Source organism: Empidonax traillii, unplaced genomic scaffold (genome assembly GCF_003031625.1).
Source record: "Empidonax traillii isolate 1590-97213 ecotype Southwest subspecies unplaced genomic scaffold, ASM303162v1 scaffold60:size2069287, whole genome shotgun sequence".
Taxonomy (NCBI): Eukaryota; Metazoa; Chordata; class Aves; order Passeriformes; family Tyrannidae; genus Empidonax; species Empidonax traillii.
In genome coordinates, this window is record NW_020955253.1 from 930,703 (window position 1) to 954,752 (window position 24,050).

The following is a 24,050-nucleotide window of genomic DNA, read 5'->3' on the forward strand; positions in this document are numbered from 1 at the left end:
CCTTTTATAATTCTCTTTATCATTCCATTTACAACACTACATAAATTACTTTCCCTCAGTGGATTCAGCAAAAATCCTTCTGCAGTTGCGGATTACTATGTTGTCCTCTAGCCCTTGCTCAGTCAACTGATACATGTCACAAGTTCTCAAGCAACTAATCTGAGAAACAAGAAATTAACTCCCCTCCTTTAACGGATTAAAAAAAAAAAAAAAAGTTAATGGTTCATTCTCAGAAATTATTCCTTTAGTCCTTCTGTCCTCTCAAGGATGTATAAATTAAAATCCAAATGCAAGAGAACAGTTCAAAGAAAAAAAAAAGCCAAAAATCAACCATTACTTTCTTATGCAAAGTGAATTAAACACAGGAGAGTTCCCAGAATTCACTCCTTTTGAGCGTCAGATACCAGTAAAAAGTCCCTGATTCAGCAAAGCATGAAAACCACTTGCTTACACTCATGCTTATTCAGCGAGCAAATCTGGGTTATGCAAAGGTGAATAAGTTACCCTGAGGTCAGCCAGGGTGTGAACTTCCACTCGACTGCCCACACTGCGTGTGCTCTTACACCGCAGTGATGGGTTCAGCTGCCAGCGCCTGCCACGGCTGTTAAAAGCATACACAGTGTTTCATTCTTTGCCCAGGAAGACATATACACGGGTTTCCAAACCAGAGTTATGCCCATCTGTACTATCAGACACTCTTTCCTACCATTTTACTACTTATTGATGACCTTCTGTCTTCTTTTAAAGCCTAATCTATCCTGCTTTTCCCAAGCAAGAGTGCTCTTCACTAGCTCTTCTGTGGCATTTCAATAGGGAACTATCATTTTTTTCCTCAAGGAAGAGGCATAGAAATTGCTCTGTGTGATCAACTACTAATGGTAGAAAGCAAGAAAGGAAATAAAAGCTTAGGATTTTATCTAGCTGAAGTCCTCTAAAGAGACACCTATAGTTGTTCCACTGAATTTGTACTACTGAACTAAAAAGTTTCTTTGTTTTTTGCCTCCACAAAGCACAATCAACAGTTTGTTTTCTATTATTATCTTATGGAGGTTGATAAAATACAATTTATCCCACATAATTTAGTACCTGAAAAAAATTCTTTCTTAGATGTAATTTGATGTACTAGTAATTAAAGTACCAATATTAATACCTGCAGAAATATGTTAGTCACAAACATAAGCTGCATGATGAAAATAATTTTACTATCTCACAACAAATTGAAATTCAAGGGATGTATTTTCATTCTACATTAGGCTGAAAGGAAAAAAAACCCTCTAAAACTTTCAGGCAATTAACCTTCCCTTTTTATAGCATAAGTAGGACCTTTAATATAAAAAAAAAACCCATGTAAACATCTAAACAACCCTAGTGTTATCTATTCCGGCACAGGCCTCTCTCAGTCTCTCCTGCTTAAATTAACCTCCTATTTAAATTAACCTATTACTCATTGCAGAAGTTTTAGTAAGATGTCTTTCTCCAGTCTTGATCTTAAACTGTAACATTGCTGAGAAGGGTATAAAATCCTAAAAGAAGATATATTAAAAAGTTAAAGTGCACATACCTCACCCTTCAGTGCAAACTTATTTGGTCATGTTTATTTATGTGCAGGCACAAGGGCAGGTGCCAGTTTTGCAGGCAAAGCCACAATTAAGCACTTAAATCATGCAACTGTTTAAATGCCTGCGATTACTTGGGAGATTATGCCAAGGATTAAAGCAGTAATGGAATCTCCCTGACACCAACACAGAGGAAAGAAAGTAGTAAGTAGCTCTCAACAGTTCCCCAATCCAGTTATTTCTACTCAGTTGCTGGAAGGCTTCTTAAAGCCGTCAGAGTATGCCCTGCCTCTGCCTTTTTGAAGTTGATATGTTATGATCTATACCCTCCTTCTGTAAATTGAATCCACATACATCTACTGGTAGCAATTTCAGCATCCTACTCCAAAATAACCCAGGGCTATGCTGTAATATTTTTGTTTTAAGTCAGAGCACGTCTTCTGTTTCTTTTCACTTTAGAAATAAAGAAAAGAAACAAACCACCAAACCAATGAAAACCCCCCATAATATTAAACTCTGGCACAATCCACAGCTTCTTACACTGTTGCTTCATTATCGGTATCATATCAGTGAAAACACTGCAAACTAAAGGCAAGTTCACGAAACTTCGGGGAAGAAAATAATAATAATAATGCAACAATAGCACAACATTTCGAAGATGGTTCCTCCACTGGTAATGGAGAGGAGAATCTTCCTCATCTCCAAGAAACAAAATGCTGATGGTTTATCTGATAACAATTAAATCTATTCTTTTTTCAAATTAAATTTCAGAAAAAGTTGCACCATCTCAATCCTTCTACAAAATGAACATTTTCTTTATGTTTATAGAAGACAAATGAGAAACAATCCTCAAAATAGCCTGGTGTGAAACAATTTACATTCTCTGAAGTCAACAAGGGAGACAGTTTTAATATCATAAACAGTTGAAGGTAGAAATTCACTGGAGATTCACTGGAATAAGAAAAAAGCAAGCCAAAAGCTACCATAAGTGCTACCTCAACCAGCAGTGTACAACACGATGTCTTACAGTAATCCCAGAGGAAAAAATAAAAAAAAAAATCAAAAAACTCCATGTTTTCAGGATTAAAAATCAGGAGGAGAAAAGTAAGCTCTAACAACTCATTGTGTCACTACACATGGAAAATTCTAGCACAGACAGGTAGCTTCTCCTGTGAAAATACAGTTCCAGTAGCACATAATCCTTCTTTAGAACATAGTTAGGTTATCAATATAATGCAGTTTCAACTACTATGAAGTGTACAAAAATAATCATGTACTTATACATGTTAAAAACTCATGCCTAATACACACTTATGTACTTTGTAAACAAAAAACCCATCCTTCCTACTCAGCTACAACTTAGGATCCAGCTTCTAATGCTACTAATAGGAATTTCATCATTCAATGAAACTGGAGCAACACCAAGTCTTTCTTAGAGGAAAGTAAGAAAGCCACTCAATGCTAATTGTATTACATCAGTAAGGCATACTACACTGGTAACACACAATGACATTTTCTGTTTATTGCATTTTATGTGTGCTAGAGGTGCCCATAAATTTATTTCCACTTACAGCTGATGACAGTCAGCTTTGATTTTCTCAAACTCTGAATCTGGGTAAAACAATTTATTGTGCTGCTCCAGTTACCAGGTAGGTAACAGCAAGTTAGAAAAGTTTTGCAGCAATGACACTTCTATCTGAACTTTTGGGCAATTTTTTCCCCTTTTGGTTGGATTTTTGTATGTAATAAAACTCACAATGAAAGGCTTCAGATGTTGCAACAATCAAGATAATGTTTGTAACCCAAGTTCAAACAGTTTACAGCTATTATCAGAAACGAGTGAATGATGTATTGCCTTCCTGCTGGTATGCTGACATTCCTTAGTTATTTAACATCTGTCACGAGCATTTTCATTCTGGTAACAAACGCAGAGCAACTCACATTGCAGAGCACAGACACTTTCTCTCAGAGAAGAGAGAAAGTGTTTCTTTGTGTTTCTGCCCATAGGGCTAATAACAAATTTAATTAAGATCTTCATAGAAAGGCATAGTTACCAAAGGCATAGTTCATGTTCTGTAATGAGTACAAAGGTTAGATTGCAGAAAGCAGCATTCAATATTAGCAAAAGACAACCTCTCACCTTTCAGTAAGTGCTTGACTGGGTGTGCTTTTTACAGACACCAGCTCTTCTTCAAGCCTCTTCCTTTCTGCTTCTAGCTGCTCTAGCTCATCTTGAGTACGTTTGCGTGGTGTAATAAACTGCAGCTCCTTTAAAAGCTCTTCTTTTTCATTGATTAACAGCAGTTTTTCCTTTTCCACATCCAGTGCTCCAGGCCAGGTTTCACTATCCAGCTTAGAGAGTTCAATCTTCAAATTGGCCATGCTAAAATAAAACAAAGCAGATTTGCCTGAGCCCAGCAGAGCACACAAATCCCAGGAAAGAGAAAAGCGATACAGTATTTTGAAAGGTATCAGGACATAAAGACATTTTATACTCAAAGCCCTATTTTTAATTAGTTTTGCTTCACAAGAACACAGATTATGCCAGAGAACCAGGCCACCTATCCGGGCCAACAGCAATATGTGTACACATTAAAAATTAGTTGCTCCTGTTCCAACGCTGAATTCAAGCAGAAGTCAAAATGTTTATAAAATGTTTATGGAAAGTGATCTGTCTGGTAACATAGTAGTGGCACTATGCTTTACTCCTTCAGGAGCATGATGGGTTTCTCCTAAGCTGTTGGAGACTGACTGCTCCTCAGAAATGGCAATGACCACAGTGAAAGAATGTGTACCACAGCAGGGTGCTCACTTCAGTACCACACATGCATGCAAATCCCAAGACAAAACCATTGCTCTTCTATGAAATTAAAATGAAAGGTAATAGGACAATGGCTTCCTAAACACAAAAGAGATTATTAACTCAACAGTTTGAGTTTGTACAACTGTTGCTCTCATTGCAGATGACAAATCACAGAGTTAAGACAGCCAGATCTTAACATCCACACCTATTGCACAGATACATCCATACGATGGAAGCAGGAACTAATCTGTATTATCATTGTACTGCAGCTTTGTCCTGATCAAGACAGGTTAATTTCAGTATTCAGTCTCAATAATCATTCTGTCTATGGGCTCAACAGCATAGCTTAAAAAGTGCAAGCCTTGCAATGACTCACTGTCCCCTGGGAAAGCCTAAAAATTCCCTTTACAGGTGCTCTATATCTAGTAAGATGAGAACTTTCAGTCACTTCCAGGCTTTGCCTCACCTGAACTAGCTGCATAGCTCAAGAATATGGAAGCTTTGAAATGTGTACAGCCTTCTGCATCTCTTTCTCGTAGGATGGAGAGAAGGCAGAGAAAGGGCATTCAAAACAGAAGTCTCCATACAATCTAGAGTGAGAGAAACTACTTTGCTACTTTTACTTACTCGTAACTGTCATACTTAAGTGTATCTAAGTCAGCTCAACAAATGATACCAGCCTGTGCAAGTTCAATGTTACCAGGCACTGTCTAAAGGTAATGACCGACGCCACACTTCAAAAATACACAGAGATAATTTAGCATGTATGTTTGTGTAGTTCTGACAGATTTCTGGGAAAGCATTTTTCTTCTTTCCAGTTTGTTTTCAGTGATTAACAAAACTAATAATATCATGCTTATTTTGCATCTCCAGTATTAATTTTACAGTACGTTAAGGCATTTATTTACAGTCAAAGCTAAGAAGAGTTCATGTTGAATCTAACTATCCCATTGCTCATACCAGAAGCTTAAAGGGAACCACCCCTCTTTTTCCATAGGTAATATTTCCTTCTCACCTGCACCTCAGTGAAAAAAAAAACAGCTTCAAAAATGCAAACAACCCATACCTCCACCAAACCCCCACAAGGACAAGTTTGACTCAGGGTCTTTTCACAAAAACCCCAATATAAAATAAACAGAAATAATATCAGCAGTGCCACAGTAACCAAATGGTGAGATGAAATAACATGAAGATTTTCAACATATTTTGCAGCTGTTACATGTACCTTTTATATTCAGTAGTCCCTTAGAGGAGCAGTACTTAGATGGAAAACAACCAAATAATTTCAGATGGATAATGAAATGTCAAAACTTTCATCTCCAGGTCACTGGTTCTACCTAACCTTATTCTGAAAGAAGCTGCTGCTGACAGCTGTTTAATGGCTTATGGGATGGGATGGCAGTCTCCAAACTGGTCTTTTGCTCCCTCTACTACAAGACAACTCCCTGCTACTGTAACTGACACTCTTTTCAGCTGCCTTATCAGACAGACAAAGGACCACATGGGTGTGAAAACTGAACCGGTCTCACACTCTTGAGGAAGTCCTTGCTCAACAGGTGTAGAAGCCCAGAAGAGAAGGGGCTAATGTGTATGCCTCAGACACCGACAGTCGGATAGCTGTGGAGCCAACCAAGGACTGTTGGGAAGAACATGCTGTGAGAAAGAACAGGTTGTGACTGGAGAATGGGGGCATACAAGGGCAGGACAACACTTTTCTGGGTCAAACGTCTTTGTTCTGGGTCTGGAGAGAAGCACAACACAGTCCAGAGCAAGCACAGGAATGAGAGAGAGAAGTGGGCATGGACTGTCCACCAAAGGCTGATAGAGTAGGGAGAGATCAAGAGCATTGAAGACCCTTGAAGCCCTCAACCCATTTCCAGATAGGTTTAGATTAATGGACTATATATAACTAATTTGCCTAGAAAGCAAGAAACTTATCTCCAGGGCTGGGAAAATGGTACCCCTGCAAAGCCTGGGTGGCATCCCCAGAACGCTGGACACCCTATCAGCTACACTGACAATGGAGCCAAGACCGGTGATGTTTGTTTCTTTGTTACCTTCCTTCTTCTCTCCCTCTCCTAGACCTCTCTCTCCTCCCTACCCCTTCTTCAAAATCCAAAGTGTGTGGATTTAACATACCTATTTCCATGCTGTGTGTATAATTTATTAATAAAATTCTGTAGGTTTTTGCAGACTCCCTGACTTTTTGTCATTCCTTTTCGACCACAGGCATCTACGAATCTTGGGTACTCCCTTCCCCTTAAGGGTGGGAGGCCACAACAGGCCAAGAAGGGATATTTGGCAGATCTCCACCACATCAGATAGGACTGTCAGTATGCTGACATCAGATCCTTTTGAATAACAACTGCAACTGATTTTAGCACAGTTAGGAACATTCCACCTCTTTAAGACACTCTGCTGGCTAAGAAACAGAAAATCTGCAATGTACAAAATTATTTGATGATTTTCAAGTAGAGAAGTTCACTTCCTGGATCCTCTCTTTCTCTTAGTTATTTTATTTAAAAAAAAAATTGAGAATTTGCACATTTAATATCTCAGAAATAATGGTCAAGCCTTATTAAATTACAGTAATGATTACAGTGGTCCAAATACCTGGGGAAAGGGTGTAATTAGGTACTGAACTTCATGTGCAAACTGGTATGTATCTTCATTATTCCCAGTTACAAACACTGAAGTGTTCTTTGCTAACTAATTTGTGAGAAAGAAAGATCCTGTGCTGCAGTACTCCATACTCTGAGCATTGTACTGTTCTTTTTTGCTCTCTTTTTTTCCCCCCTCCAGGGTAGAAGTGGTAAACTGACTTACTGACAGGTTTTTTGTTCCTACAAAGGTAAGATGAAACACAATGCCAGGACTTCTTGGTATCAAGACACAATCAGAACAGAGGATGATCTGGTTTTGGATGAATTATGCCTGAGAAAAAATGCCATCTACCTGCATATAAAACACCACCTGACAATTAAGATTATGTACATGATGATTCTTAGCCAAAATCACACATGTTCAATACTGAACAAACACAGTAGCCTTAGCGGTCTTCAATGAATGCATTGATTATATAATAAAGTTTTATGATCCATACTGACGATATAAAGGATTACTGTTGTTACTGGCAAGGATGGTAGCTACTATGCTCTATGCAGAGAGTATGCATTTGAAAGTAGGTAAAAAAATAGTTGTGCAGCCTCTTGTCTTTAGAACCTAAAAACAACTATGCCTTTAATTGGTACTTACAAGTTGCAAACTTATTTTTGTAGTTTTCTAACTGACCATGCTACAGCATTCCAAGTAAAATAATACTTACATCTCAGATTAAGTGGTATTTTAAGCACAGTTTTCATCTGGAGAAAAGTGTTGGTTTTTATTTTGTTGCCTAGCGTAGTTCTTAATAGTAAAAAAAGGAACTTTGAGTGTGGGATAGTTTTTAGATTCCTATTTCCCTTATATTATGAAGAACCTCCATAACAAAACCAATTAGGTTTCTGAATAGCTGACAATTAATTTTGTGAGAAATATTAAAAAATAATACAATACAAGATCGTTATCTCAATAGTAAATCTTCCCCCAGCACTATGTAGCACTTCTGGTGCCCCAGAAGACATGTCACTTGAACCCTGAATGTTCTGCCTTTTGATGCCCATTTCTCAGTGCTGTGGCAATTCATCAAAATGGCACTGCTTTCATTGAGCAGCCACTGCAGAACTTTATTTGAAAGGCATTCCACATTCAACAGTGCAGCAGTTTCTGATTTCTTTTCTCCTCAGGTTAAACTCATTAAAAAAACCAATCCCATAGTAATAACAAGTATTTAAATTATCCCAAGTCCCAGGAAAAAAAGAAGTAATTAAGCCTACTAAATCTGCACTGGAAATATGAAGCAACGCTGAAACTGAAGAGCCTTCAGTGGTACAGTAAAGTGAAATGATGATCCCAAAGAAGGATGTAATGGACATAAATAACCTAGCAGCTCCTTTCAGCAGAAAGTCAGGTCACTCTATTCTTTTAATCCTGGACTTGCCAGTAATTTGTCACTGTCTTAATTTTCTTTCTTAACACATCCAACTTAGCACTGAACGACTAACATACTGTTCCAGAGCCCCGGCTGCCCCTGGAAGCTGCTTGCGTTGGGAAGGGAAGGGAACACGGCAGGAGCACCGTCCGCTGGGTGTCGCTGCGAGCACAGGGATAGTGCCGCAGGGATCGGGAACCTTCCCGGCTCCAGGCTGCGACCGAACACAGCAACCGGCCCCGTTACCTTCTCTTGGCCTCTTCATACTGCAGACTTAGTCTGACCTTCTCTGCTAAATTTGATCTACTTCGCGCTCCAATCTGTTGAGGGGGGAAAAAAAAAAAAAAAGTAGCCTTATCACTGTGCAAAGCTGTTAAACGAGTCAACAAAACCGAGGCAGAGAATAGAAAAATTACGACTTTAAATCAAAACTACATTCCCTGCCCACTCAGCAGCCAGCACTACACTTGCTCTTAAGTGCCTAGTTAAGATCTCATCTACTCTGATGCACAAAACAGCACTATTTTCTTCTGAGCCAGTTCGTCTATTTTTAACTACTGTACTACCGATTGACCATATTCCATCACAGTAAAGCCACAGCATTTTCCAAGAGGTCTTGCGGTGATTGTACCCAAAATTTTGATCTTCTACTTTGAACCCTGCTGAACTCGTAACTTAGAATTAAGTCAGTGCCTTTCAGAGTTAGACTCGAGTAAATTTGCTGCAAATCATAGACAAGCTTAGCTCTTTGTTTGGAAAACCTTGTGCACTCACTTCTTTACAAACTTAGTTCATAGAACTTCAAAGAAACAATCAAAATTAAGCACAGCTTTCTGTGTATATAAAATATGCCATCAGTGAAACAGAGGAGGTTTTACCAAATCACTGAACAAGTAGTTCCACTAACAGTTTTTCAGCTCTGTGAAATTGCACATTTAAATTCTGTGATCTTGTTTCTGAAAATTTAAAAGAAACCTTCATAGGAAATTAGGTCTGTAAGGTTAAACATATCCTAGACACAGATCAATCTTTACTGTACTGGAACTATTTGACCAAATTAGATTGTCAAAGGCTTCACGCTAAATGTATAAAGTTCATCTGAAACTTGATTTAAAATTCAAGGGAAAAAAACCCCAGATAACTGATTCTAAGTAATTCTCTGAAGCAAATGTATAAATATAAATATATATATGCCTATCAGCAATAGCGAACAGCCAGTTGATTCTAATACCATTAACTGTAGCATTCTGTTTCAATTTCCCTTTACATTGGACAAAATGGAAAAAAGCTCACCTCACCAGAAATGTCAGTCTGAGACCCTGTATCCAGAGTTTGTCTAGGAAAAGACGTCTGGGAGTTTACAGAACTGGAACTTAAGTCTGGTTCAGATGTTTCAATGGTTTGGTCCAGACTGAATTTCTCTCTCAGCTTTGCAAGACTCTGTCCAGGAAACAGAGCAAGAAGTGGTATTAAAATTCTTTTGCACTTTTACCATGTTTATACCAGTTTATCTCCAAAAGATATTTACATAAAAGACTCCAGTATAAAAATTCTGTGTTTATTTCATATAAAGCAAACTATGCTTTTAATCAAGCCATTGGCAGGTGATTGTGATTTAAAGGTAACATACATATTGCACCTTACATACATGTTCAAAAAATCTATATTCTCTAACAGAGTGGCTTTTAGATCTAGGAACATCAGAGGCTTCAGTTTCTGCATCTGAAAACTGATTATAATAATAGTTTGACTCAAAGAATTTTGAGAATCCCTTAAAAATATAAAATGCAAAGTATTTATCACCCGGGAAGCGGGTCATGTTAGAAGAAATTCACACAAAACTTGCATTGAGAATTCAAAATACCTTAATTAAATCTTGTTTTTCTCTCTCGCCTGAACTTATTGCCTTTCTGATGGACTTCAGTTCCCTTAGGATGGCTTTGGCCTCACACAGTTCATAGCCACTCTGGCCTCCAGACATTTTTTGGTCAATTCTGTGGAAAGAAGGAATATTAATACTATTAATACAGAAAATAATACTAACATCTCTGCTGTTCTGCTTCAGGCAGAGGCATACTTAGAGAACAGAAAGGAAGGAGATGAGATACCATTTCCTGTAACAGACATGCAAAAAAGGAAAAATGACACTGAAGTCTCCATTCAAATACTACTTTATCCTGGGCAAAAATGTCAAAGCTATGTAGCACACACACAGTGTCCAGAGAACAGCTTACCAAAAGATTTCCATTCATTCTACCACAAGTAGTTATCACTGACAACACTGCCAAAATTCCCATCCCAACCATAACTCTGCAGCACAGGAGCAGCTTTTGGGTCCACCTTTCATACAATTAAATGTTTGTGATCCTTTCAGAAGCAGAATTTATTACTAGTTGTATTCTTCTACCCAGACCCACAATGGGACACGGGTAGACAGGAAAGCTTCTTGGTACTAATCAGCCTTTCTGAGCAGAAACGTAACCAGCACCATTCTTGTCTCAGCTTCCCTCTAGTTCACCCTAATCCTTGGCATTAACCATCTGGTACAGCTGTTGTGCTCAGCCAGTCACCAGGCTCTCTTTACTCACAAAATCTCTGGATAATTAATACCATATGTCATAGATTGGACAATTCATTAAATTCCTGAACTATCAGGATTTTGAAAATAATTGAAAATTGAATTAATTAAATTGAAAATAATTTTAAAAAACCTTCCTAGAGATAAGAAGATGATTCATTTTAGTATTTCAACATTTCCTTCAAGAACTATAGTTTGCAAGCATATTTCTCTCATCTCTAGTTTAATTGAATATTTCATAGCATCATGGAAATGATTGCAGCTGTGCTTCACAAAATTAAAACCAACAGCCACCTTGACAAAAATCAATCATTGAGTAGAGAATACATTCTTCTATAATGCAATTGGTTTTCTGGGTTTTATTATCATCTATCATCTTTGCTGGAAGTCATTCATCTTGTGAGTGAGGAATGAACAAACATTTTAATGATCAGAAGTGATCTTAAGCATCCCTTGAAAGAACAGCAACTTGCACGAAACACCTGCAACTGTATTTTATTTTTCTTCCATTTTTTGCCACAAAGATATCAAAGTTCTAAAGTAGTCTTTAAAGTTGTGAGCATGCCTGTTCTCCTTTCTCCACATTTCAGTTTTTGTGCAAACTAAAACAGCATTTATGTAAGAAAATTGCCTGTGTGACTCTGCAATCATTTCTATTCAAGGATGTATTTGTTTCACCTTGAAAGTTCCTCAGACTCTTTCTAGACAGGCACTTACTGTCTGACAACACTCAATTTTTGGTAACTTATCAGGTTGCTAAGGTCAAATAGATACAGGATACACCGGTAACTGGGATCATGAATGAACAGTTGGGTAATACACCACATGCTGTCTAGAATATGACGTGCCACATTCAAACTGCAACTGCTTTATTCTGTATATAATTAAGACAGACAAGAAGGATTTCTGACATATAAGATATTCCATCATCCTGTTTTAAATTAATGGGATTAGTACTGTTTGAAAGTGGCTGGCTGAATTTTAAAAACAAACGTCCATTGTGTTTCTGTGGAATGCTGTTGACAGTTTCTGAAACATGCTTTGGATTCCTATCAAAATGGCTTGTGAGCAAGCTGCTTTAAAACAATACTTCATTGTTGAATTAATATAATAAAACCAGCATGATTGGCTAACCTTTAATCCTGGGACAGCAGCATGAGTTTTTATTACTTTAAGCTTTAGAATCAATACGTCTTTCTTCTTCCAAATTTGACTACAAATGAGATCTGATTTATGGTTAAATTCGATAAACTATCTTTGCTGGTCTTTATATATTTAAATAACAGACAAACCTTACATTTCTGTTTAAGTCAAAATGAAGGAGGATCCTCCTAAGGTGCTGAGAGTTTTCAGTCCCAAATTGACTCCAAACTCATCATAAAAGAAACCCACATTTTTCATCCATTTTGACATGTCTCTTACTATGACTGGTCACTTCCTCCACCAGATTTTCTTTCTCACAGTTTAAAAAATGCCTGTTTTTCAGAAGTGATCTATTAAAATATACAGGCAAAGCTTACAAGATGTTTTGATTAAAACTGGAAATTGAACTCCAATCTCCCAGCTCCAAACACAGATGCTCTGTCATCTTTTGCAAATCACTTCTCTGCATTTTAGGCCTCTATTTGGAGTATGGAAACACTTTTCCTTTTTCCACCTTTTGTCCCTTTTCTGTATATATTTTGCAAGCTCGCCAGGATAGAGATTATTACTTATCTGACAGCATCCTGCCAAACACAGGAGGTCCTGAGCAAAAAGGTAAATGATTCCAGACAATATTACACTAATGCTGCAACACTGTGTTTGCTACTGGAACTAGTGCACTAAGAGTAAACAGCTCAGCATGTTACTGTAAATGTATCCTTAATGTACGGGTACATACCACAATACAGAAAACAACTAGCATTAATAAATTTCTCTTCACATTAGTCAAGAAAACACACTTGTTAGCAAGGTTTCCTCCGCAGCAAGTTCTTTGTGGTGACAGTTCCGGTAACGTTTAATATTTTAGGGCCCAATTTTGTAAGTCAGGAGCAGCAGGGATTGCTCAGACTGAAAAAAATTCATTCCCTAATAATCCAACTGGTTAAACATGCAGAAAGCTCATCCGGTTCAGCATCAGTCCTTTGGACACCAGGCATTCCAGCAACTGGAACAAAGAAAGTCAGGTCTCTAATCCTCAAATTGTGACTCATTTAAAACCCTGCACAGTTGTGTACCATTCATACCTCCGAGAACAGCACCCTTCTCTCTCCCTCTTTTGAGTTCAAGGGTGAGGAAGGAGGAAAGACAGACGTAATTACTTACTCAAAATAAATTTAAAAAAAAAAATTAAATGTGGGCACACAGAGCAGTTAATTTCATCCTCCTTATTTTCAACCACCTTTTTTTCTGTCTCTCTGCAACACAAGCTACCTCATGAAAAAAAAAATAAGAGGGGAGATAGATTTCTCATGTTAACACTTGCACAAAAGTTTTGCCATTTCTACAGATTTCCTGCTTCCTAACTACAACAAAAAGAGTTATTAGGTTCCCCTTTCCCCCCACAATAATTCTCTCAGATAAAATGGATTCAATTCCATGCCAAAAAACAAAGAAATCAGGTGACTGAATTAAGTCAGTTTCTACTATTTTCTTTTACTCACTGTTGCAGTGTTTCAAAGCCCTGTTCCTTGTACAGCAGCTCTTGCTTCATCTGAGAGAGTTCCCTCTTCAGCTTCTTAACCTTGTGTGTTAAATCAAAGAAAGAGTTAGAAAATTCCTCTTGTTAAATGGTGTAACACATGGCTTTGAACAATTAATGTATGCTCCACATCAGATGAGAGAAAAAGAGTAAATTGCTCTACTGACACACATTAACAAAAAAAAAAGAATCTGTTCTCTTCCTGATGTCTATGGGCAACATGCTTTAGTATTAAAGGGACACAAGCAGATTAAATCACATTCCTTATTTGTAATGATACCACACTGTGTTATTAAACCTGAGAGAACTTTAACAAGTAATTTACTTCTCACTTGTTAAGCATGCATTCCAACTGTCCTACAGGGACATGCCTGTTTACTTTTAGGCTTATTATATTTTCACTTTTTCATTCCTGGAAGCTCTCAAGTAATTTGCACTGTAAAAGACAAAATGGATCTTCCCCCCCCCCCCCCCCCATGAACCATGCTTTCTTATACAGCTTTCCAGACACTGGATTCCTAAATATATAATTTACATTCATTGAGTTCAAAGACAACAATCACTAAACATATATGGATCACAAATATACATGTCTATTTAATAGAAATGTCCTTGGAAAAACATTCTTTACTTTCCCTAAATTTGTATGGTCAATTGCTTCTTAATCTTAATATTGCTATTTCAGACATCAGCAGATACGAGTATATTACAAAATATTTATGAATCAAGATTGAATAAAAAATCCTCCATTTAATTTTTAATGTCATATTTTCCAAACGTTTGAAACAAAATTTCTAGAGTACCCAAAAATGAATGCACTTAAACACAAATGAATTATCAGCATACACATAGAGACAAATGTCTCCTTGAAGTGTGGAGTCCCAGATCTTGGTTTTCATCCATCTATACCTGGCTTGTTTGTACCACGCATGCTAGCCAGATATTGTTACGCTTCCTAATTTTCCAATCACTAGGGGGAGAAAAGGAAAAGCTGAAAGATCCCTGCTGTCACCTACCACTGAGAAATTCTTGCTTGTTTTCATAAGGTCCCCAGACATCCAACTCTTTTGAAAAATTTATTATATTAAGAATTTAGAGCACTTTAACCGAAATTAATTTCAAAATGTGTCTCCAAGATGTTTTGTATCCAAATCCCGACAGAATTCCTACTTGCTGATATTCTTCAAATTAAAAGAAGAAAAAATAAGCGAGATTCCCAATGTGCCATACAACTAGAAGTACTGAGCATCAGCAGCTACTGAAGCTTTCCAAGATACTTAAAATTCTTTAAATTTGTAAAATAACTAGTGATTTACCCAGCCTTCATATGGGTTTATGAATGATACTTAGGCATTGAAGTCTGTAGTTTCTGGCTAATGAATTTTCTGTGACAGAAATAGAATGTTTTTAATCTCCATTTTCTCCAAAGCAAAATCTGTTCTCTGGATGAGGGGTAAGGTTCAGGCTTTTGGAAAAAAAACATACTAGTTTGCTTTACTTGACAGGAAACTGTTTTTATTTTGACTATACTGAATAGTTAGCATGACAAATAAACAATGTCTCTAAGTGCACATTCAGTGCTCCTTAACTATTTCTTCTTCGACTAGAACGAAAATCCCAAGAGTAATCTCTGAAGCGTTCTGATCAAGGTAAGGGAAAATGTTCCAGATAAAGTGATATGTAAAACATGAAACAACTCTGAATTTTTCTGAAAAATACAGAAAACTTATTTCTTTTCAAATCAGAAATGTGAATGTATAGTAATAGCAGAAGGCACACTTGATTTCAACTTAGAGGATTGGATCTCTCAGAAACCCTTATATTTTCCTCAAGAACATCTTTTGAGCGTTCTCTGCTGTACTTCATCATCATTTCATTATCAAGAAATGTGAGTTGGGCGCATTATCCTAGAAGGATGTGACCTACATCATAATATAGAATGTGTTTACTGCATCATACCTGCATTAAACTATTCTTAGGCTCATTGTCTTCACCTTCAAAACTTTCATATAGTTCCTGTTTCTTCAAAACTTTTCACTTGTTTTAAAATTCATCCCCTTCCTACTGCTTCTGCACATCATCTTCTGTCACCTGACAGGTCTCTCGCTTCCTCCTTCTATCTGCATCTTCAGGCAGGCTCCTGTGCTAAGTCCCTTCTATTCCCAGCACTCAAATACTAACAGAACAACACGACCACCCTGCCCCCACGATCCCTTGTTGTTTTATAAAGGTGCATTCCCTACTTGCTTGCTGCATATGCATAAAACTTACTGTGATCACACATGCTTTGTGCTGTTCAGGTTATCTTACTGATTACTAATTAAGACCCCAAATGGCCCAAAGTCCACTGTAGGATCAGATCCTTCAATTTTAATCTGGTGAGAAAGATCTTTCTTCTCTTTATTTCATTTAACAGCTATATTATTTCTGTCATATTTTCTCCACTAACCTATTGCACAACAGGCAATTCATGCATCCAGAAGGCTCCATATTGTGCACAGGCATATTATGCACAGCTAACAAGGAAAAGGCCAAAGGCCAACTCAGAACTTCCTTGAATGCTGAGTTTCCCCCCTCCAGCCACCACTAACCTGATGATACCAGTAAGCTTCAGATACAGTGAGAGAGAGAAACAGGTTTGGTACAACTGACCTAATAGTTCACTAAACAATGTGCAAATTCTGAGTAAGTGGCTAGCAGCTTCCTAATGACTAACTTTGTTTCTCATTAAGTCCACACATGCATATACTGCAAAATGCCCAAAGCTGGCATATTAGCAAGCATCCTCAAACATTCAAATAAGGGTAAACTATGATAACAGCCATACCTCTCTTGCCATCTTCCATGAAAACCACTTTCCAGCCCTAGCATCACAGGGCACCACTTTTTCTTATATCAGTTTTCATATCCAGTGGCTTTGGATGGATGACAACACACTTTACGCTGATACAGATATTCTCGGACTGCACCCTTCTAAACTCTGCAGACAAGATTCAGGTCACCTATTTTAGTCACATATGCAGGACTTTGCAATGCCAATAAATCAGGCGTTGGGAACCAGCAGAGTATTAGGCTCCTTGACTCCAAGAAACAAGGAAGAGAGGAAAGCACCTCCAAAAAACATATTCCTGCGATTAACACATCTGACTCTCTCCTTGGCGAACAAATTGTAGATCTGCAGTCAATGGCAATGGGAAAAAGCGAGCACAGGACCATGCCTGAATTTTCCACTCTGATCTGTAGGTGACTGTATTTAATTTGGTCATGTGTTTTGTTCTTCAACAACATTGTTAATTTCCCAAATATACTGCTGATTGCCTTGCCAAAGGGAACATCTGTTACTGCTCCACTCATTTTAGAAATAAGCTTTCACCTTGTCTCTTCTTTCTTGTTCCTTACTGCTGCTGTTTCTCCCTACTAAGCTTACAAAATCTTTCCTCCCACCTCCTCCAGCATTAAAATAAGTTCCCTCAGTAGCCACCGTCCCATCTCCTTAAAGGATAAGGGTCTACAAATTGAGTTTGTTAAGGATGAACAGGTGTTCAGTAGGCAGGAGGGCAACATCCAGAAACCAGTTTTAGAGTACATTCCATCCCTGATTTATACTGGGTTTTAAAATGTTAATTACTAATTCACAGCTCCTTTTAAACATTAATTGTTTAGATTCCTAATCAAAACTCTTATTCTAGGTGAAGGACGATGTTACTCTCTGAGGCTTCCATGAGTGCTGCTCTGTGCAGAAACCAGGAGGGGGCAATGGAAGAGCTGAGTAAATGCTGTCGCTTGTGCTGCTTCTGCTCCCTCAGTCTGTATTCCAGGCCACATAGAAGAGATAGCTGTGAGGTGCTGTCTTTTTTACCTGGTTTGATTTAATGGTTTTTAAATGGTTTGATTTAATTTTTTTCATTATTAATTACAGAAAGTCTAGGATATCCATAAAGCATTATATGCCGCAGCTGAAATAAATGAACTCCCTATACATATATTTTAAATGTCTTCCACATAATTTCCTCCTTATTCGTGATAAATTCACTAGAGATTAAACTGTGAATGAAAGTTCTTTATACAGAATCTGCTAGTGACCGTACCGGACACAGCTGACCAAATAATGGATTTGTGTTCATTAGGAATTTCAACACGCAGACACAAACTTTCATCCTTGATCTGAATTGTTACATTTTGACAAAACAGAGAGAGGTTCCACACTATTATTGAAAAAAGTGCTTTTCTAACCAACAGAAACTTCTGAGGCGGTTGCTGTAGCTTTCGAGGCATTTCTAACAGAAGAAAGACTGTGTAAAAAGTCATCTAGCTGCAGCTCACCTTGGCCTATTATGTTTCAATTTTTACTATTTCTTTTAAAAACAAAAACATACAACTGAAAATAGTTATCAGATTTATTTAAACCCACATCTAATCAGAATATCTGTCAAAGTTTCCCTAAAATGTGTTACCTGAAAGTACCAGGGACAGTTTTAAAAATTAATTTAAAACCTCTGAATGTTATCTAATTAGAATATTAGGAAGTTTCAGTACCAGGGTACAAGATACAACTGCTAGTTCAAGTTATCCTTATTTTATAGTCATAAACTTTGCAGACAGAATCCAAATGAATACGAGTTAAGTACTCTCACCCTTAATCTTGTAGTGGAGATTTCAGCCTTCAGAATGTCAGGGTCATACTTTGTGCTTGATGAGGAGCCCGAAAACACTTTTTTTAAAAAGAGAGGAAAAAAAAAAAAAAGACAAATATTTAAGTACTTTTAAATCACTGTCCCTTCCTCGACAAATCCACATTGATCAAAAACTACAATATGCAGAAAAACATATAATACTTTTTTTGAAAAGCCTTTTTAGAGTAGTCAGCATTGCAGCATGGCAATAATTAATGAACAATCAAAATTTTCCTCTTCCTTCCCCTACTACTGTATGGCCTTTCTTCTCATTTACTTATCCCAGGATCCTAAAGTAGCATCTCATTCTCCCTGGCTTTCTATCCAGTGTGCCATCTTGTGATCACTTCCTTCCTGAAAACTGTAATTTCTACGGAGATCTCTGGAAAGCAGATTTATTCAGAAGCCTGGCACTCAGTTCTTCTGCAGATGTACATGCTACTCTTATCACACTGTCTACCTCTAAGAGAGGTGTTTGGCCAATAAGAGGCCTCTGACAGTGCTTTACTGTGTGCTGATTCCTTGCCCAGCACCCTAATGTGTATCTCTGCTTCACCCCCGGTCACAGCACACAGGCTACAGAATTATTGTCTGCTCTTCTTATAAATCAGTAACAAATTCCCTTTTTGCTCTATCACAGACACCTGTCAACACAGTAGGATCATTTCAGTATGCAGACATGAAGGCAAGAGATCCTATTTACTTTGAACCCAGATCTGGCAGAATTTTGTCCTGGCAAACTGCATGACAAAACAGATTTCAGAGCCAACTGTTCTAAATCATGGCTCATAGGAGTTCATTTGTACCAGAGCGAAGAGGGCTCTCACCAGCAGAATATCTTTATATTAAATAAATAAATAATGCAGGGATGCTATCTCTAAAAAAGCCAGAGTACAAGGTGTTCATAGCAGACCTTTAAAGCTCATCCTAAAGAGAAACAGGGTCCCTTGCAAGGCACAGATCAAAGAAGTTACATTGTATTCTAAACTGTACTTACAGCTTGTACGAGAGCTTGATTTTTCTTTGTAGGCACCATTCAACCGTACATACTCATCCAGTGCAAGTGCTAGTCTCTGTTCTTTCACCTGGTACAGTTCCTTCTGAGTACTGAGAGCATCCTGGGCTATCGTAAGATAATCTTTTAACATTCTCTCTTGTTCTTGCCGCCATTGTTTCCTGGGATCTTCTATTTGTGTTGTTTCTTTATAGGAGAAAAATAAAGGATTTAAAGAGACCTCTGCTGAAACCCACTGACAACTAAAATTGTTTCTTTGCTGTAATCCACATTTAGAGTTTAGTTACTGAGCAGGTGCTTCACTTCGTCTGCCACAATTAGAATTTAAGGTACAATAGGCAAATGCTTATGTAGATCATTCCCATGTCTTCAATTTTGAATTACTAACATCTTAAATATTTTTTTTCATCAGAGTATTTGGAAATAATGGGATTGACTAACTCTTTCAATGACATTTTAAAATTTAATGCATTTCTATAAAAAAATTAAAATCAATCTTAGCTATTACAGTTTTTCAATCCCCTTTCTCCCCACTTCATTAATTTTTACAGCCATATGTTATGCAGGATTTTAGTGGCTATCTCTCGCCTTTTACTCTGTAAAAACAATTTTATTTTCTTCCCCTGTAACTGAACCAACTGATCATTAACTCTCCAGATCATCTCACCTAACTCTATTCCTATTCCTTCTAGACATCTGATCCAATACACAACTTCCTTTTACAGTCTATAGAGAAGAGAGGGCTGCCCTCAGAGGGTACTTCACTCCATCAAAGACAGGAATCCAAGACATTTTAACTCCAGCAGCCACACAGAAGACAGACTTGCATAGGATATGTAGACAAGAGGATCAGAACATAACACAGTGGTATATATTAAGAAGGTATATGATAAGATCAATCTAATTGCAGGTTTTAAGATTTTATTTTTAATGTAAACATACAAAGAGGATGGATTATGGTTGAATGTTCAACCTTATCAGTATCTCCTGACTTAGTTCAGCACTTTTTGAAGTTGTACAAGGAATATACTTCCATTAAAGCTGTTCTAAGTACAAAAACATTCTCATAAGACATAGCCATGAAAAGTTTGAAATCTAAATTTAAACGTGCACCAAACTTCCTAAGTCACATATTATAAATCTGCAGAGATCTACAGAGATAAAAAGTAACACTCAGTATCAAAGTATTTAAGTGCAAAGTATTTACATCAGAATTTTTCTGCGAAAAGTAGGAGGGATGTTTATCCTCTGGGTTAGATTTCTACCACTTTAGTCCTCTGAGTTGCTTTACTGTGGAAACCAATGCCAGGGAGGGGGTGGGTGGGATTGAGGACAAGTGGCTGCAGACATGGAGAGGAAAAAGAACTGCAGCAGAACCAATGTGATTGCTCCAAACTGTAGCTGAAGTGCACTCTTGGGAGAAGGCATTCTTTCAACTCCATATATGAGAACAGATTTTGTAACAGCAAAAGCTGATAAGGGCAGGTTCTGGTTAATAACAATTTCCAATAATAACTACCAGTTTTTCAAAAGCCTTTTCTCTTGATAATATCACATAAACAAAAAGACATGCAAAGAAAAGCAGCATCCTGTAAAACTAACCCTGTAGAATTCTAAACTGACAATCTCTATGGAACTACAGATGCTTTTAAAATACACAAACACCCTCCCTCTACCATTTACAAATGTGACTTACCTACCTGGGAAAGGCATTTCTTAGATGTGCACAATGGATGCATAGAGAGTATAAACCACGTAAACCCAAGTGTGGTGCATAAAAGATTAAAGAAGAGAAGCTTTATACACAGTTGGTTTTTCAATAACCCTAACAGGAACTCTCTCTCCAAGAAAACTAGCTATAGCTACAGACACACATACACATAGATCCATGTTTATAGCCACCTGCTCTTTTACACAAAGATATTGGACACACAAAGAAGCAAATCGATACCTTTTCTCTCCTCAATGAGCAACACATGTTCCTATCTGTGCCCACTTATTGTTGTTGTGCTTTAACACACTCCACATTCACAGTTATTTACACAAGATAAGAAGTGCTGGTTTCCAGAGTTGTCCTTTTTTGTGAAGCAGGATGAAGAGCATGAAGCAGGATTCTCATGGGTCAATGATCAAATACGATAAATGCAGTTATGGTGGTTTTTCAGAAGAATGTAATGATGTGATTGTGTTTTAAGAGTGCAACCAGCAGCCACCAAATAATCTTACAAGATTGGAAGGTCTCATCTTCGAGAATGTTGTAGGTAATTGCTTTGTAGGTTTTAAGTGAGGATTGCTCAACATGCAGCCCAAAGACCAAACGTAGCCTGCAGAGTTCTAAAATGTGGCCTACAGATGCCCTGCCCTTGCGACTGCAAGAGAAGGACAAAGCTGATGAACAACAGATTATTTTGTACTGCTGGCAAATACAATCCAGCACTTTCTTTTTGCCTCTCCAAGCTGCAAGCACAAAACAATACTGTGATTACATATGAGCTAACAACTTTTATACTGATAGTCATAAATGAGTTAAAGGTGACCCTGCATTTTAAAAATTGCACACTGTAGCTTCAGCATACCAAGGTTTGGGTATTTGCCTGTATTGACTGGTCAAACTACTCTCAGATTATTCTATCTGCATATTTTATTCTGGAAGAAACGCTCAGTTGTGAAAATGCACCATCATGGAAGAAGCAAAGAAGTGTGTAATGACTATCCCAGAATTGTTACTCAACTTTCACCGTACAGAGAAGACTATTTTTAACTGTACTCTTCTTTAATATTATGAAGTAGAAAACCCAAAAAAGCATATCACTTGTTTGGCAAGTTGTTCATGTACACACACACACATATATATATATGTAAAAATGTGTTCCATATGCTTGTTCATCTATACTTCTCAACCATCTCCATTTTAATCAGTAGGTTTACCCTACAGAGCAAAAAAAAAACCCCAAAGACAGAATTATGGATAATATTTCTGCTACTGTAGCGCTGCATTTTGAAAAGTATGTTCGTTTGAAAACATGGACCTTCCAAGAGCTAATAATTTTTTTTTGAAAGCAGAGTTCTTTAAAACCAAATATTTATACTTCTCAGAGGAAAGTCTCAGAAAGATAAGGATTTTTTTTCCTTGGAAAAGAATGTTTCAAGCACCTACTGTTAAGGTCAAACTTGTACGCATAAGAATATTATTGGGATAGTTAACATGCAAGTCACTGAGGGAGCAGCTTGCTGAACATTTAAAAATAAGTTGTGAAGCCCTTCCTGCTTAAACCAAAGTGAGATTTAAATCACAAAGAACATCAAAACTTTTTCCTACCCTTATTATTCAACAGTTGATGTAAAATAAACTAGAGAGATCTCATTCCTTTTGTAAGGCAGATAAATATTTCCACTGCTGACTGCAACAGGATGCCTTATAACGTTGTCTGTGGCACATACGAATCATGCAGCAGATTGCTATCTACATGGATGGGAAGATGTTATTTCTGCACATCAGGTGAGGAGTAAGCACTGGTAATGAACAGCAGACAGAGCTGCAGAGTTGCATCTGTTCTAGAAAATGTAAACTGGACTTCAATCATTAGCAGTGGAGAATGACAAACCATCCCCTTTGGCAGGGGCCAAAACTTTCTGCAGAAACACAGGTATGAACTGAAGGAATCTACTTCAAATGGATTTTTAAACAACTAAGAGTTGTACACCAGGCTCTACGAAGACAACCACTTAGATTAAAAACGAATTGTATAAAACAACTTCCTCTGTCCGATCACAATGCAAAAATAATGATCCGTAGTAACAGAATGAGAGGGTGGTGGTGAGCATAATATTCAGGTTACACATTCCTAATTTGCATTGGTTTTAGCATTATTTGGCAAAGCCACTTGCAAAGCAAAATTACTCAATTCTATTAAGAGATCTTAGTTTAAAACCAATTAATTTAACTTGAAACAAATTACTGCAAGTACATAGTTAATTTATGAAAAAAATAATAAACAAGCAATTTATTTCCTCCTGTTTTTAAAGAACTGAGTGACTACCCAGATTGAGGGGGAAATTCTGTGGTCTCGCCCAGCGGAACTGCAAAAACGGCAGGATGGCAATGCTCCACCCAAGGACGTTATTGTGCACTGAAATGATCACAGCCCTGTAACACAGAAGAGGAAGCTGTGCTGGCTTTAATCATACTGCTATTCATGAAATGCACTCTTCTTAAGTCACTGCCAGATAGGTTTCATGCACTTAAACTCAGCAAAAAAACCTGGCCCAAACAATAATTCAAAATCAAAATGCCAGGACTGACTTTCCGCCTTGAAAGTTTTGTTTATTCTTTTGGCTGGAATGTGCTTCAAGGGCAGCAATGTTATGCTGTATAATTATATACAGGGTATATATTATACATGGAATACAGGTGATAGTAAAGCACGTCAATGTTTTTAAATGAGATATTTTCATACGTTATGTTCCTGTCTACTATCAAGCAGCTCTGCCAAAATTTTACAGTCTACTTGAACAGAAGGAAACTATTACCTTATCAGCAGTAGATCTTATTTCCATAAAATACACGAAATTAAAATCCCACTAGAAAATCCCATAGGGAAGGGAATGGCTCCTTGGCACCCTACCGTGAGACATGAGAGAATTGGACATTTTACTACAGGATTAACAATATGTGGAAGCAATAGTTTTCCAACATCTCCCCTTGCCAAAAA

At 37.5% G+C, this 24,050-nt stretch overlaps 1 protein-coding gene across 1 annotated transcript in view; it reads right to left on the reverse strand.

The window, feature by feature from the left end:
- The window catches only part of WWC2 (WW and C2 domain containing 2), a 100,006-nt gene that overhangs the window by 34,165 nt on the left and 41,791 nt on the right, over positions 1 to 24,050 (reverse strand). Inside the window, exons 3-9 of the mRNA XM_027879892.1 lie at positions 19,321 to 19,524; positions 18,285 to 18,361; positions 13,613 to 13,692; positions 10,254 to 10,383; positions 9,683 to 9,829; positions 8,636 to 8,709; positions 3,697 to 3,939 (exon numbers count right to left, since the gene is read on the reverse strand). Coding sequence (XP_027735693.1) covers positions 3,697 to 3,939; positions 8,636 to 8,709; positions 9,683 to 9,829; positions 10,254 to 10,383; positions 13,613 to 13,692; positions 18,285 to 18,361; positions 19,321 to 19,524 — 955 coding nt within the window. The remainder of the gene's footprint in view (positions 1 to 3,696; positions 3,940 to 8,635; positions 8,710 to 9,682; positions 9,830 to 10,253; positions 10,384 to 13,612; positions 13,693 to 18,284; positions 18,362 to 19,320; positions 19,525 to 24,050) is intronic.